The 13,785-nt window shown below is 53.1% G+C and overlaps 1 protein-coding gene across 2 annotated transcripts in view; it reads right to left on the reverse strand.

Moving 5' to 3' along the window:
• ARFGAP1 (ADP ribosylation factor GTPase activating protein 1) overlaps positions 1 to 13,785 on the reverse strand; it is a 156,385-nt gene that overhangs the window by 113,637 nt on the left and 28,963 nt on the right. For both annotated transcript variants that reach the window (XM_033963314.1, XM_033963313.1), the window contains exon 2: positions 6,126 to 6,189. In XM_033963314.1, coding sequence (XP_033819205.1) covers positions 6,126 to 6,185 — 60 coding nt within the window. In that variant the 5' untranslated portion in view covers positions 6,186 to 6,189. The remainder of the gene's footprint in view (positions 1 to 6,125; positions 6,190 to 13,785) is intronic.

The raw sequence follows: 13,785 nt of genomic DNA on the forward strand, positions 1-13,785 counted from the left end.
CTATGGAGCCCCGATGCGGACAGCATTTCAAGCAAACTTGATTGAAGATTCAAGCTTGCTGGCTGCACCACGCATGTGTGCCTCCTGCTCCACTAGAGGGCGCATCCCCTCCTCGTGGTCTCCAGTTCACATATCCAGCAAAGAAGCCAACCCCGGGGAGGTGGGCGGGTTGTGAGAATATATGCCTGCTGTCCCTGGATAACACCTGTTACGGTAAGTAACTGTGCTTTATCCCAGGACAAGCAGGCATGATATTCTCACATGTGGGTGACCTCCAAGCTAACTGATAAGGGATGGGAGGGAGGTTGGCAATTCAAGAAAATAGGTTACGCAAGACCAATTGGCCAAACCGGCCATCGCTCCTGGACAGTGTATCCAGGCAGTAGCGTGAGGTGAAAGTATGAACCGAAGACCACGTGGCAGCCTTGCAGATATCCTCGATAGGCGTGGACCTGAGGAAAGCTATCGAAGCTGCCATCGCTCGGACCTTATGTCCCGTAACTCGACTGTACAACGCGAGACCAGCCTGAGCATAGCAGAAAGAAATACAAGCAGCTAACCAGTTGGACAGGGTGCGCTTGGAAACTGGGCGCCCCAACCTGTTAGGGTCGAAGGACAAAAACAACTGGGGGGCCGTCCGATGAGACTGGGTGCGTTGGAGGTAGAAGGCCAACGCCCGCTTGCAGTCGAGGGTGTGAAGTGCCACCTCTCCGGGATGAGAGTGGGGCTTGGGGAAGAACACAGGTAGAACAATGGACTGGTTGAGATGAAAATCAGACACCACCTTAGGCAAAAACTTAGGGTGAGTGCGGAGGACCACCTTGTCATGGTGGAATACCGTGAAAGGTGGGTCCGCCACCAAGGCCTGCAGCTCGCTAACCCTCCGAGCAGAAGTGAGAGCGAGTAGGAAGATCACTTTCCAAGTGAGGAACTTAAGATGACACTTATCCATAGGCTCAAATGGAGGTTTCATCAGTTGAGCTAGAACCACATTGAGATCCCAAACCACCGGAGGCGGTTTGAGGGGAGGATGAACATTCAGGAGCCCCTTCATGAAACAGGAAACTAAGGGATGGAGTGAAAGAGCCTTCCCTTTCAGGGGCTGACGAAAGGCAGCGATGGCGCTGAGATGGACTCGAATGGAATTGGTCTTCAGGCCAGAGTGAGATAAATGGAGTAAATACTCCAGAACCAAGGACACAGGGACCAACACCGGGTCCTGGCGGTGAGAGGAGCACCAGGACGAGAATCTAGTCCACTTCTGAGAATAGCAGAGTCTAGTTGAGACCTTCCGAGAAGCCTCCAACACTTCCCTGACCGACTGAGATACAGGGAAGGAAGTCAAGGGGAAAGAAACCAAGCAGTCAGATGAAGAGACTGAAGATTGGGATGTAATAGTGAACCCTGACTCTGAGATAGCAGAGAGGGAAAGACAGGCAGAAGCAGAGGTTCCCTGACACTGAGTTGAAGTAGTAGGGAGAACCAAGGCTGGCGGGGCCATCGAGGAGCGATCAAGATCAAAGTGGCCCTCAGAGATTTTAGATGGACCAGCATCCTCAGAATCAGAGGAAACAGCGGGAACGCATAGAGGAACTTTCCCTCCCAATCTAGGAGGAAGGCATCGGCCTTGAGACGGTCCGGGGAGTATATCCTTGAACAGAAGAGAGGCAGTTTTTGATTGTCGGGGGAGGTGAACAGATCTATCTGGGGAGTCCCCCACGTGTTGAACACCTGTCGCAGCACCTGAGAGTGCAGGGACCACTCGTGTGGCTGGAGGAGGCGGCTGAGCCTGTCCGCCAGGCAGTTTTGTTCCCCTTGGATGTAAACCGCTCGAAGGGAGATGTTTTGGGAGACCGCCCACTCCCAGAGCCGTAAGGCCTCCTGGCAGAGGGGCCAAGACCCCGTCCCTCCTTGCTTGTTTACGTAGTACATCACCACCTGGTTGTCCGTGCGGACGAGAACCACCCGGTCGTGAAGCAGATGCTGAAAGGCCACCGCGGCGAGGTAAATGGCCCGAAGCTCCAGCACGTTGATGTGGCAGTGACGGTCCTCTGTGGTCCACAGGCCTTGCGTGTGTAGACCGTCTACATGAGCCCCCCAAGCGTACTCCGACGAGTCCGTGGTTAGGACCTTGTGGTGTGGCGGGGCGAGAAAGAGCAAACCCTTGGAAAGATTCGAAGAGTCGGCCCACCAACGGAGCGATCTTTGCAAGGAAGGAGTCACTGTCACGTGGCGGTAGATCGATTCCTGATCCTGTCGCCATTGTGATGCCAAGGTCCACTGTGGTAACCGCAGATGGAGGCGGGCAAGCGGGGTAACGTGGACTGTGGAGGCCATATGGCCGAGGAGCGTCATCATCTGTCGTGCCGAGACGGTGGTCGATCTCGAGACTTGTCGGCTCAGATTTACCAACGCCTCCCGACGCTGAGGAAGGAGGAAGGAATGCAGACGGACCGTGTCCAGCACGGCCCCGATGAATTGTAAGGACTGAGAGGGGCATAGCTGGGATTTTGGAAGTTTATCTCGAACCCCAGACACTAAAGCGCAGTAATAGTCTGTTGGGTCGCTGAGATAACCCCCTCCCTGGTCGAGGCTTTGATCAACCAATCGTCCAGGTAGGGGAATACCTGCAGACCCTGGGAGCGCAAGGTAGCCGCGACTACTACGAGGCACTTCGTGAAGACTCGGGGGGACGAGGACAGGCCGAAGGGGAGGACCCGATATTGCAGGTGGAGGTCCCCCACCTAAAAGCGCAGGAACCTGCGGCAAGCAGGGTGCACCGGAACATGGGTGTAGGCCTCCTTCAGATCGAGGGAGCAGAGCCAATCGCCTTCGCTGATCAAGGGGTAAAGGATCGGAAGGGAAAGCATCCGAAACTTTTCCCGTACCAGAAACTTGTTCAGGCGCCTTAAGTCCAGGATCGGGCACAGGTCTCCCGTCTTCTTCGGTACCAGGAAGTAGCGGGAGTAAAACCCTTGGCCCCTTTGATTTGGGGGGACCAGCTCCACCGCCCGCAGGCGGAAGAGGTCCTGTGCCTTTGAGAGGAGGAGGGGCAACTGCGCTCGATTTGGAGGACACGCACTCGGTGGGCTGTCGGGGGGTACCTCCCGAAAGTTGAGCGAGTACCCTGATGAGATCACGCCAAGGACCCATGAGTCCGACGTGATGGCTTTCCAGCGAGGGTAGTAGGCTGCCCCCGATGGGGAGGAGGCCCGATGGAGGTGCGGAGGGGGCCCGCCCCCGTCCGCTCATTCCGTCAAAAGGATGGAGATGGCTTCGCCTGCGCCGTGGGCTGTGACTTTGGTGGAGCCCTAGAGTGAGCCTGGGGGCGTCGCGGCGGTGGTCTGGAAAAGGCCGGTGTGGACTTCTGGGGGTAGCGGCGAGGTAATCCCCGGAAAGGGCGAGAGGCCTGTGGTTTAGGCTTCTGCCGGACAAGAGACACGAAGGAACGTTCGTGTTCCGACAACCGTTTCGTAGCAGCCTCGATGGTGTCGTCGAAGAGCTCCTTCCCGACGCAAGGGAGGTTGGCTTACCGATCTTGCAGGTTAGGGTCCATATCGACGAGTTGTAGCCATGCCAGCCGGCGCATGGCCACCGCAAAGGCTGCGACCCTGGAAGACAGTTCAAAGCCGTCATAAGCGGCATGGAACAAGTGCAGTCTGAGGTTGGAAAAATCCTCGAGGAGGAGGCCGAACTCTGTCTGGCGAGGGGTGGGTAAGCTCTCCGAGAAGGAGGCAAGCTGCCCAATGAGGTGCTTGAGGTAGGAGGAAAAAGTAAAGGTGTAGTTCAGGACTCTAGCGGTCATCATAGAGTTCTGATACAACCGGCGTCCGAATTTGTCCAGTGTCCGGCCTTCGCGTCCAGGAGGGACCGCCGCGGACACCCTAGAGGGGTGAGCTTTTTTTAGAGAAGACTCCACCAGTAAGGATTGGTGGGACAGCTGTGGTTGCTCAAACCCCGGGTAAGGTACCGTCCGGTACTTAGACTCCATTTTAGATGGGACCGCCGTCACCATGTAAGGAGTTTCGAGGTTCCTGATAAGGGTCTGCCCGAGTACAGGGTTCAGTGGTAGCTGGAGGGACTCTCGGGGCGGGGAAGGCATATCCAGCTCCACCAGGTATTCCTTGGAGTATCTTGAGTCAGATTGTAAGTCCAAGTCAAGGGCACGTCCCATGTCCTGGACGAACCTCGTGAAGGATGGTCGGTGGGGTCCCGTGGCCCCTTGCGGGGACGGTGACCGAGACCTCCGTTTGGTCGAGAAGGAAGGAGAAGCCTCCCTCGAATAGCGGGGTTCTCGCTCAGACCCTTGGTCCGATACCGGAGACGCGCTGTGGAAGCGCTCCGTGGTCGAGGACCTGCATCGTCTCGGGGAGCCCCTCAGGGATGACGCCGGGGTTCTGGGTACCGACCGATGTCTGGTCGGGGACCCCTCCCCGGACTCCCTCGGCGAAAGCCTTGGGTCTCGGACCGGAGCCCCGGACCGAGGGGGAGTCAATAGGAGCTGTGGGTTGGTGAGAGATAGCTCGGTAACCCTTAGCGGCCCCCCCGATAGAGTCGAGTGGGTGCGCCCTCGAGCCGGAGGGGAACTCCGGGCTTTCTTAGAGAGGTGTCTCGATTTTCGTTTTGCCCCGCGGCGCTCCGCCGGGGACGTGCGCCTCGAATGCCTCGGAGAGGAATCCGATGAAGAGGAGAGGCGACAAGAATGGCGCGCTTTACCTCGAGGGGTCTCGGCGCGTTGCTCAGGCTGGTCCGGCGCGCGCGAGGTCGAGGCCAAGGCCGGTTGAAGGTGAGCCATGGCAGCGGATAGCTCCGTTGTGATCATTGCCCAGAGCAGTTCCTGGAATATTGGCACGGACAGCATCAATGGCATGTCCAAGGCCGCTGTGCTCTCCACCGAGGGCGATCTCGCTTCGGAGCATTCCCGAGTGGTGGAGGCACGTCCCGAGGTATTCGGGGTTTTCGCCGGGGCCGTGGGTAAGGAGTTCCCACTCTGTCCGGCCATTGTCCCCGAGGTTGGCTTCTTTGACGATGTGGAACCTGAGGAAGGAAGAGGGGACTTACCCGGGGCAGAGGACTTCTGAGAGCTCGAGGCCTTCGAAATCAAGTCCCGAGGCGGGGCCGATGTACTCGAGGCCGAGATCGAGGCCGGGGCCAATCTCGAGGCCAAGGTCGAGGGTTGGTCGATAGCAAATAGTTCCGCCATGCGGGCCCGTCGTCGTCGGAGCACCCGCTGTTGGAAGGTAGCACACCGGGGGCAAGTTTCTGTTGGATGATCGGCCCCCAGGCAAAGGATGCACCAGCGATGCGGGTCTGTGAGAGATAGAAGACGCTCGCACCCGGTGCACTTTTTAAAGCCCGTAATGGGCCGGGACATCCAGGCGGTCGCGGCGATCCGGGAGTCCCCGGATCGTGAGAAAAAGGGCGCGAAAAGCGCGATGAGCAGGAAGAAAGAAAAAATTTGTTACGCAAAGCGACTTTTAGCAACGAAAAAAGAAAAGAAATATAATAAATTGCGGTGCAAAGAAGGCACTGGGGCAGCGCTAAGAAAAACGTGTCTTCTTAGCACAGCGGAAAAAATCGAACTGGAGACCACGAGGAGGGGATGCGCCCTCTAGTGGAGCAGGGCGCATCCCCTCCTCGTGGTCTCCAGTTCGATTTTTTCCGCTGTGCTAAGACACGTTTTTTTAGCGCTGCCCCAGTGCCTTCTTTGCACCGCGATTTATTATATTTCTTTTCTTTTTTCGTCGCTAAAAGTCGCTGTGCGTAACAAATTTTTTCTTTCTTCCTGCTCATCGCGCTTCCTGCAACATGCGTGGTGCAGCCAGCAAGCTTGAATCTTCAATCAAGTTTGCTTGAAATGCTGTCCGCATCGGGGCTCCGTAGATGACGTCACCCACATGTGAGAATATCATGCCTGCTTGTCCTGGGATAAAGTTATCTTACACTCACAACAGTCTCGTACACACTGCCTGTTGTGACATACAAAGTTATAAATAGAAAGAACTGCCATCCACAACAAGATTCAGAAGATCTGAGAAGGAAAGATGAAAGGGAAACATAGGGTCATGAGAAGTATGTGACTCATAGGTAATCTTAGGAGGCCACAACACACAGACTTTGCTTACATTGTTCTCATCCTGTGCTCGGACTTCTTTAAGCACCTTCCTTGTCCGTGGGCTTGCCATGGTGCTAGAAGAGAAAAGAAACCATAGAGGATATAAGTATGTTTTTGAACCTTATTTGGTGTACACATGTTTGACTTAACATTACAACAGGATAATTCACATTATGGGCCCCTTTTACAAAGCCATGGTAGCAATGCTACTATGGTAAATGCACCAAAGCTCATTCAATTCCTTTGGGCTTCAGTGCATTTACCGTGGCAGCATTGCAACTGCGGCTCTGTAAAAGAAGTCCTATGAATATGTAAGACTTTTTAATTCTTCTACCAAAACCAAGAACTCCCCCCACCACCACCACACACACATACACTTCACAATACGTCATGGGTAACTAGCCAAGTGAAAAATCTTCCGTTCTGATTGAATTAACTATTTTACTGTTAAGACTATAGTCAGGGAAATGGGGTGGGGGGCTTATTTACTAAAGGTTAATGCATGCTGTCTTACAGAGGGCCTAGAGAAATGAAACAGACCATGCAGCAGAAAAGATATTGGATCTTATTTGAAAGAATTTCCAGTCGCTCTCATGCCCCATCAAATAATATCATACAGCCTCTTCAGTTCCACAAAAAACAGCCTGGAGGTTGTGGCAGTGTGCAAATAATGATTAAAGGGATAGCAAGTGACTGTCCTGGGGTAGGACCGAGGCATGAATTGATACTGATGAAAGCAAGAGAAACCTTGGTTTGGAAAAAAAAAAAAATATCTGCTAATATTTTCAGACAACTTTTCAGAGTTGATGATCATAAAGATGGTGCACTCTGTAATAACATCATTGTATCATTTATTGCTTGGCCAATGCTAACTGATCTCCTGGAGCAAGCAAGCAGTCTCAAATGCTGTAATCACACCATCACTGGGAAACCTCACAATAGCCGTATCAAGGAACAAAATGCATTCATGCTGTTCTGCTCCATTTCTATCCTTAATGGATTTTTGGATCATTAATCAAGATATTAAAGGTGAACAGCTTCAGTGTACTTCTGCTTAATGAAACCACGGATGCCAGTAACTTCTGGCTTTCAGCATTTTGGCCCTGATTCTGCAAAGTGCTGTCCCAATTTTAGGCAGCTGTAGGCGTCCTACAGCTGGCTAATCAGCCAATCGGGATGCACGTTTTTTTAAAAAATGCTCCCCAGGCAGGCCGCCTATATTAAAGGCGCCTCCGGGAGCCTAGGGAGGCCCGCAAGATGCCTAAGCTCACCTAAGGGCCTTAGGCAAACCTTGGCGGCCCTACGCGTCTCCCTAGTACAGGAACAGACACTTAAAATGTAAAATTTTAAGTAGACGCGGCCGCTATACTTATCGCAGCAAGGGATCTCCCTGCCGCAATAAGTATAGCGGCCACGGCCGCCTGTCCGTTAACCGGCAGGAGGGTGCCCAACCCCTCCTTCCGGAACGCCGCCCCCTTCCCCTGAAACTCCCAATCGCCGGCAAGAGGGTGCCAAACCCCTCCTGCCGGAACACCCCCCCAAACTCCCAATCGCTAGCAGGAGGGTGGCGAACCCCTCCTGCCGGAAAGCCACCCCCGCACCCCCCAAACTCCCAATCGCCAATAGGAGGGTGCCAAACCCCTTCTGCCGGAAAGCCACCCCCGCCCCCCGAAACTCTAGATCACCGGCAGGAGGGTGCCCAACCTCTCCTGCCCGGAAGCCAGACCCCCCCATGCTAACGACCTCCCCCCCTCCGATGACTCCCCTAACCTCCCCCACAACTAACCTCCCCCCCCACAACTAACCTCCCCCCCACAACTAACCTTTAAACGTTGGCCGGCTGGACGGGTCTTGCTGCTGTCCAGCCGACAGGCCCGCCTCGTCGAAATGAGACGGGCCCGCCCCTTCCCAGCCTATCCCCACTAAGTCTAAGGCCTGATTGGCTCAGGCTCTAGAAGCCTGGACCAATCAGGCCTTAGGCATAGCGGGTCCACCCATCCCCACTAATCCTAAGGCCTGATTGGCCCAGGTGCCTACTAGCCTGGACCTATCACACCTTAGGGTTAGTGGGGATGGGCCGATCCGCTATGCCTAAGGCCTGATTGGTCCAGGCTTCTAGAGCCTGGGCCAATCAGGCCTTAGACTTAGCGAGGATAGGCTGGGAAGGGGCGGGCCCGTCTCATTTCGACGAGGCGGGCCTGTCTGCCAAATATCCAAGCAGAACCTAGGAAAATTCTTAACTGAAAACAGTAAATGACACTCCAAACAGGAATGTAAGAAAACAACAAACATCTTAAAACAACTGTTGGAACATGTATAGAACTTTGTCCTGGAAAATAAAACATCCCCACAGCTCACCAGCTAAGCTAGCTGAGCCATCACCGCTGTTCTTAATTCTCCCCGGCTCTAGAAAAATACTAGAACCCGCGGAAAAATTCAAAATCTGCATGCGAGCAAAAACCTGCAATCACCACTCAAAGACAGATAGGGTGGAGAACTATACCAGTCTACAAGCTAACAGAAAGAAAATTAGCAGATAAGAACCTAATTTCTCCTTCTGTATCACATGATAGACCGGTATAATTCCTTTACGGATGGGACGGACCAAAGCAATACCCATCAAGGGTGGGAACCTCAAAGGGCTGACACCAGAACATATTCACCGAATACCACGCCCCCGAATATAATAATAATAATAATAATAATAACAGCTTATATACCGCAATACCGTGAAGCTCTATGCGGTTTACAAAGATTAAGCAAAGGTACAAAGGTACAAATTGATTGACTTTAAGAGGGGAGGAAGAAAGAGGGTTAATAGGACAGGAAATCCATTTTTGAGGAGAGAGTGATCAACAGAACAAGTTAATCGCTATAGAGGGGAGAGAGAAGAGAGGATCAGTTGTCTAGATACTTTAGGAACAGGAATATTTAGGAATATAGCGCTTGAACATCCACACGGTAGTGTCGTACAAAGGAATGCAGAGAAGACCAAACTGCAGCCTTGCAAATATCCACTGGAGGCACTAGAGAAGACTATGCCCAAGAAGCTGCGCAACCCCTAGTGGAATGAGCCTTGAGAAATTCTGGACCAGGCTTCTTCTTCAGAAGATAAGCGGAAGCAATAGTCTCCTTGATCCAGCGCACAATAGTAGCCTTAGAAGCGCCATCTCCCTTACGAGGACCCGCTAGAAGGACAAAGACAATCTGATTTCGTGATCTCCTGTGTCCTCTGCACATAAGAGCGAAGGACCCGACTGACATCCAACCTGCGCAGCTGTCTTTGCTCAGAAGAGCCCTCCCGACTACCCAACACCGGGAGGACTACAGATTGATTGGCATAAAAAGGAGAAACTACTTTTGGCAGAAAAGAAGGAATAGGCCTCAAGACAACCCACTCCCTAGAAAACTTCAAAAAGGTAGCCCTACAAGAGAAAGCCTGCAGCTCAGAAACACATCTAGCTGAAGTAATGGCCACCAAGAAGACCGCTTTAAGAGTAAGGTCCTTCAAAGAGCAGTCCGGAAGAAGTGAATCACATCAGGAATGACAGTGAAACGCTGACATTTCACTAACCCCCGAAAGGCTGACAAGACCGCAAGCTGAACCCGGAGAGAACACCAAGCCAGTCCCCTATCCAGGCCATCCTGCAAGAACTCTAAGATGTTAGGCAGGGAAGCGCGAAAAGAGACCACTCCATGTGCATCACACCACTCCTCACACATACGCCAAACCCTCACATAAGCCCGAGAGGTGGAAAGCCTCCGGGACCCTAAGAGAGTTGAGATCACTATATCTGAATACCCCTTCTTACCTAGGCAACCCCTTTCAAGAGCCAAGCCGTAAGACAAAAGGGATCCGGATCGAACATTGGAATGGGACCCTGAGTAAGAAGGTCATCCAAAAGAGGCAGAGGAAGAGGATCCGCCACCAGATGCCTCACCAGATCTGCATACCACGGTCGTCAGGGCCAATCTGGAGCCACCAAAACCACAAGTCCCGGATGCCGAATGATGCGGAGAACTCTGGCCACTAATGGCCACGGAGGGAACACATACAACAGCCCCTCCGTTGGCCATGGTTGAACCAGAGCATCCAGGCCCTCGGCCTGACCATCTCTGTGATGACTGAAGAAGTGGGGTGTTTTGGCGTTGACACTTATGGCCATCAGGTCCATGAGGGGCTGACCCCAAGACTGCTCTATCAACTGAAGAGCCACCTGGTTTACACACCACTCTCCTGGATCTAGCATGTGACAACTTAGGAAGTCCGCTTGAACATTCTCCACTCCGGCTATGTGGGATGCTGATATTTTTTGAAGGTGCAACTCCACACAGACCATGAGCAGAGTCGCCTCCTGTGCCACCAAAGTGCTCCTGGTGCCCCCTTGATGATCGACATAGGCCACTGCCCTGGCATTGTCCGACAGAATTCTGACTGACTTGCCCATCAGAAAGGACTGGAAAGCTAGCAATGCCAGACGGATGGCTCTGGTCTCCAAGACAATGATCGAACAAGAAGTCTCCTCCAGGTGCCCTGAGCTGAGTAACTTAGACACTGAGCTCCCCAAATGAGAAGACTGGCATCCGTGAACAGCACTGTCCACTGCGGCTGGTCCAGTCTCATCCCTTGTACTAGATGGGGGGGTCTGTAGCCACCAACGAAGACTGCCCCGAGCTAAGCCCGGAAGCGGAACATGGTGATCCAGACTATGTCTCTGAGGCAACCACCTCCGAAGAAGAGCATACTGAAGAGGATGCAGATGGGCGCCAGCAAGGAGTCATTGGCCAGGACGGGCGGCAAGGAACCCGGCGGGGGTGCTACCTGCACCACAGCAGGCCCCACAAAAGGACTGCATCCCCTGGAAGACTCTTGTCTCTAGAAAGCCCAGAAGATGGAAAAGAGGCAGCCCCTCTGCCAGAGCAGAAGTGGCGGAAATCACGCCCATGAGCAGTGCCACCTCGAGCCAGCGGCCTAGGCCTATCCTCAGGCAAACGAGGCACTTTAGAATCAGTGAGAGTCTGAACCAACCTGTCCAGGTCCTCACCAAACAAGAAAGATCCTTTAAAAGGGAACCATGTCAACTTAGCTTTGTACGACCAATCGCAAAGCCACAAGGTACGGCGTGCTGCCACTCCAAAGGCCAAAGATTCGGCAGAAGATTGCAAAAGGTCATACATGGCATCTGAGAGATAAGAAGCTCCCAATTCAATTTTGGCAACTTCCTGCTTTAGCAAGTTCCAATTCTCAGATTTACTGCCAAATACATGCTGGGCCCAACAAAAATATGCCCGAGCCACTAGCCCACCACACATCACCGCCTGGACCAACAGAACCGTCACATCAAAACTCTGTTTAAGGAGGGATCCCAACTTACGCTCCTCTGGGTCCTTCAAGGCTGCACAGCCCTCAACAGGAACTGTTTGCCTCTTAGAGATGGCCGAGACCACCGCGTTCACGATGGGTGACTTCAAAGTGTCCCTATCCCCTTCTGGAATGGGATACAGGCAGGCCATGGAGCATGCAAAATGAAAAGGGGCTTCCGGCATCTATCACTGTGCGATCATAATATCCCAAATATCCTGATGCATAGGAAAAGAGCGGGAAGCAGAGCGGATCCCCTTAAGCAAGGGGTCCACCGTATACGGGCGATCCGACACAGTGTCCTCAAAGTGCAAAACCAAGGAGATCTGAAGAATTAACTCATGAAACTCTTCCTGCTGAAAAATAAGCACCACAGATGCATCTTCGCCAGCTGGGGGGTGCTCAAACCCCTCGTGGTGGAATCCAACCCCTCAAAAGGATCCTGGAAATCTCCCCAAGGGTCCAGATCCTCATCAATTTCATCTTGCTCCTCTAGGTAAAAATTCTCATCCCAAGAGACCCTCAGACGTTTGGATGAGAGGAGTAGAGGGGGGCAAAACCGCCACTGTGTGGGGCCGCGCCGGGGAAGACGTTGAGGGGGGAAAAAACCCTGAGACCTTTGGAGTGGACACGGAACTTCCTGCCACCAGCACATAAGATTTACAAAGTGCTAACAAAAATTCAGGAGGTAAGATCCCCGGCGGTCCCAAGGAACTCCCTTCCCCACCAGGGGACCCAACCATACTTTGACCCTGTATTTCTAGAACAGGGGGAAGGTCACCTGAGGTAACTGAAATGAAGGAGGAGGTTCCTGCCAAAATTGGACCTGAAACCGCCAAAATCGGAGCTCCTGCGGTCTGCCGTGTCTGAAAAGCCTGGTACTTTCCTGACGCTGAGGCCGAGGAACCGACTGAAGCGAAAAGGAAATCCCCAGCCATTCCATCAGCAAGGGAATCCTTTTCTCCTTGACCGTCGGTGGCTGGGGAACCCTCAGCGTGAGCGTTGGGGGAAGCCTGGGCTTCCCCGCGATCCGAAGCCGACTCATGAGGTACATGCGGCGGGGTGCCCTGGCCGCCGGCATCCGTTGCTGACAAGGCTTCCCCACCGCTCCAGCCTGCACAACGCTTGTGTCTGGAGCGCAATGAGCACTTTTTCCCTTTAAAAGTGTTCATTGTGTTGAAAACCACCCTAGCTGTAAGAAAAAGTGCCGATTAGTTGAGAAAAACACAGAAAAAGGCAGTTATAAAGGGAATTTAGCCCTTTAGATCGGCTTACCTCAGGATTTGGGTTTGTTTTTTTTTATAGAACAGACTCCACGGCTCTCAGACTCCAGGGCTGACCAACTGGGGGCCAGACTGCTGGCGGAGGAAGGTGGGGATAGGGACCCAGCACGAGACCCGCTGGGTTTAACACCCCCAAACAGAACCCATCCAAGCTCTATCCGGCACAAAAGGGGAACCAGGAGTCAAAAAATAAAGTTCTAACAGTGTTAAGAGGGGAGCCGAAAAGCACAGTTACTTACCGTAACAGGTGTTATCCAGGGACAGCAGGCATATATTCTCACATGTGGGCGACGTCATCTACGGAGCCCCGATGCGGAAGCATTTTCAAGCAAACTTGATTGAAGATTTAAGTTTGCTCTGCTGCTCCACGCATGCGTGCCTTCCTGCTCCACTAGGGGGTGCATCCCCTCGTGGTCTCCAGTTCACTTAACTAGCCAAGAAGCCAACCTCGGGGAGGTGGGCGGGTTGTGAGAATATATGCCTGCTGTCCCTGGATAACACCTGTTACGGTAAGTAACTGTGCTTTATCCCAGGACAAGCAGGCATGATATTCTCACATGTGGGTGACCTCCAAGCTTACTGAAGAGGGATGGAGGGAAGTTGGCAATTTAAGCAAATAGATTTCGCAATACCGATTGGCCGAACCGGCCATCGCTTCTGGACAGGGAGTCCAGACAGTAGTGGGAGGTGAAGGTATGAACCGAAGACCATGTGGCAGCCTTGCAGATTTCCTCAATAGGTGTGGACCTGAGGAACGCTACGGAGGCTGCTATCGCTCGGACTTTGTGTCCCGTTACTCGACCATGCAGTGCGAGACCAGTCTGAGCGTAGCAAAAGGAGATGCAATCGGCCAACCAGTTGGACAAGGTGCGTTTGGAAACTGGGTGGCCTAACCGGTTTGGGTCGAAGGACAGAAACAGTTGTGGGACTTTCCGGTGTGGCTGAGTGCGTTGGAGGTAAAAGGTCAACGCTCTTTTGCAGTCAAGAGTGTGGAGCGCCACTTCTCCCGGGTGAGAGTGGGGCTT

This window comes from Geotrypetes seraphini, chromosome 11 (genome assembly GCF_902459505.1).
Source record: "Geotrypetes seraphini chromosome 11, aGeoSer1.1, whole genome shotgun sequence".
Classification (NCBI taxonomy): domain Eukaryota; kingdom Metazoa; phylum Chordata; class Amphibia; order Gymnophiona; family Dermophiidae; genus Geotrypetes; species Geotrypetes seraphini.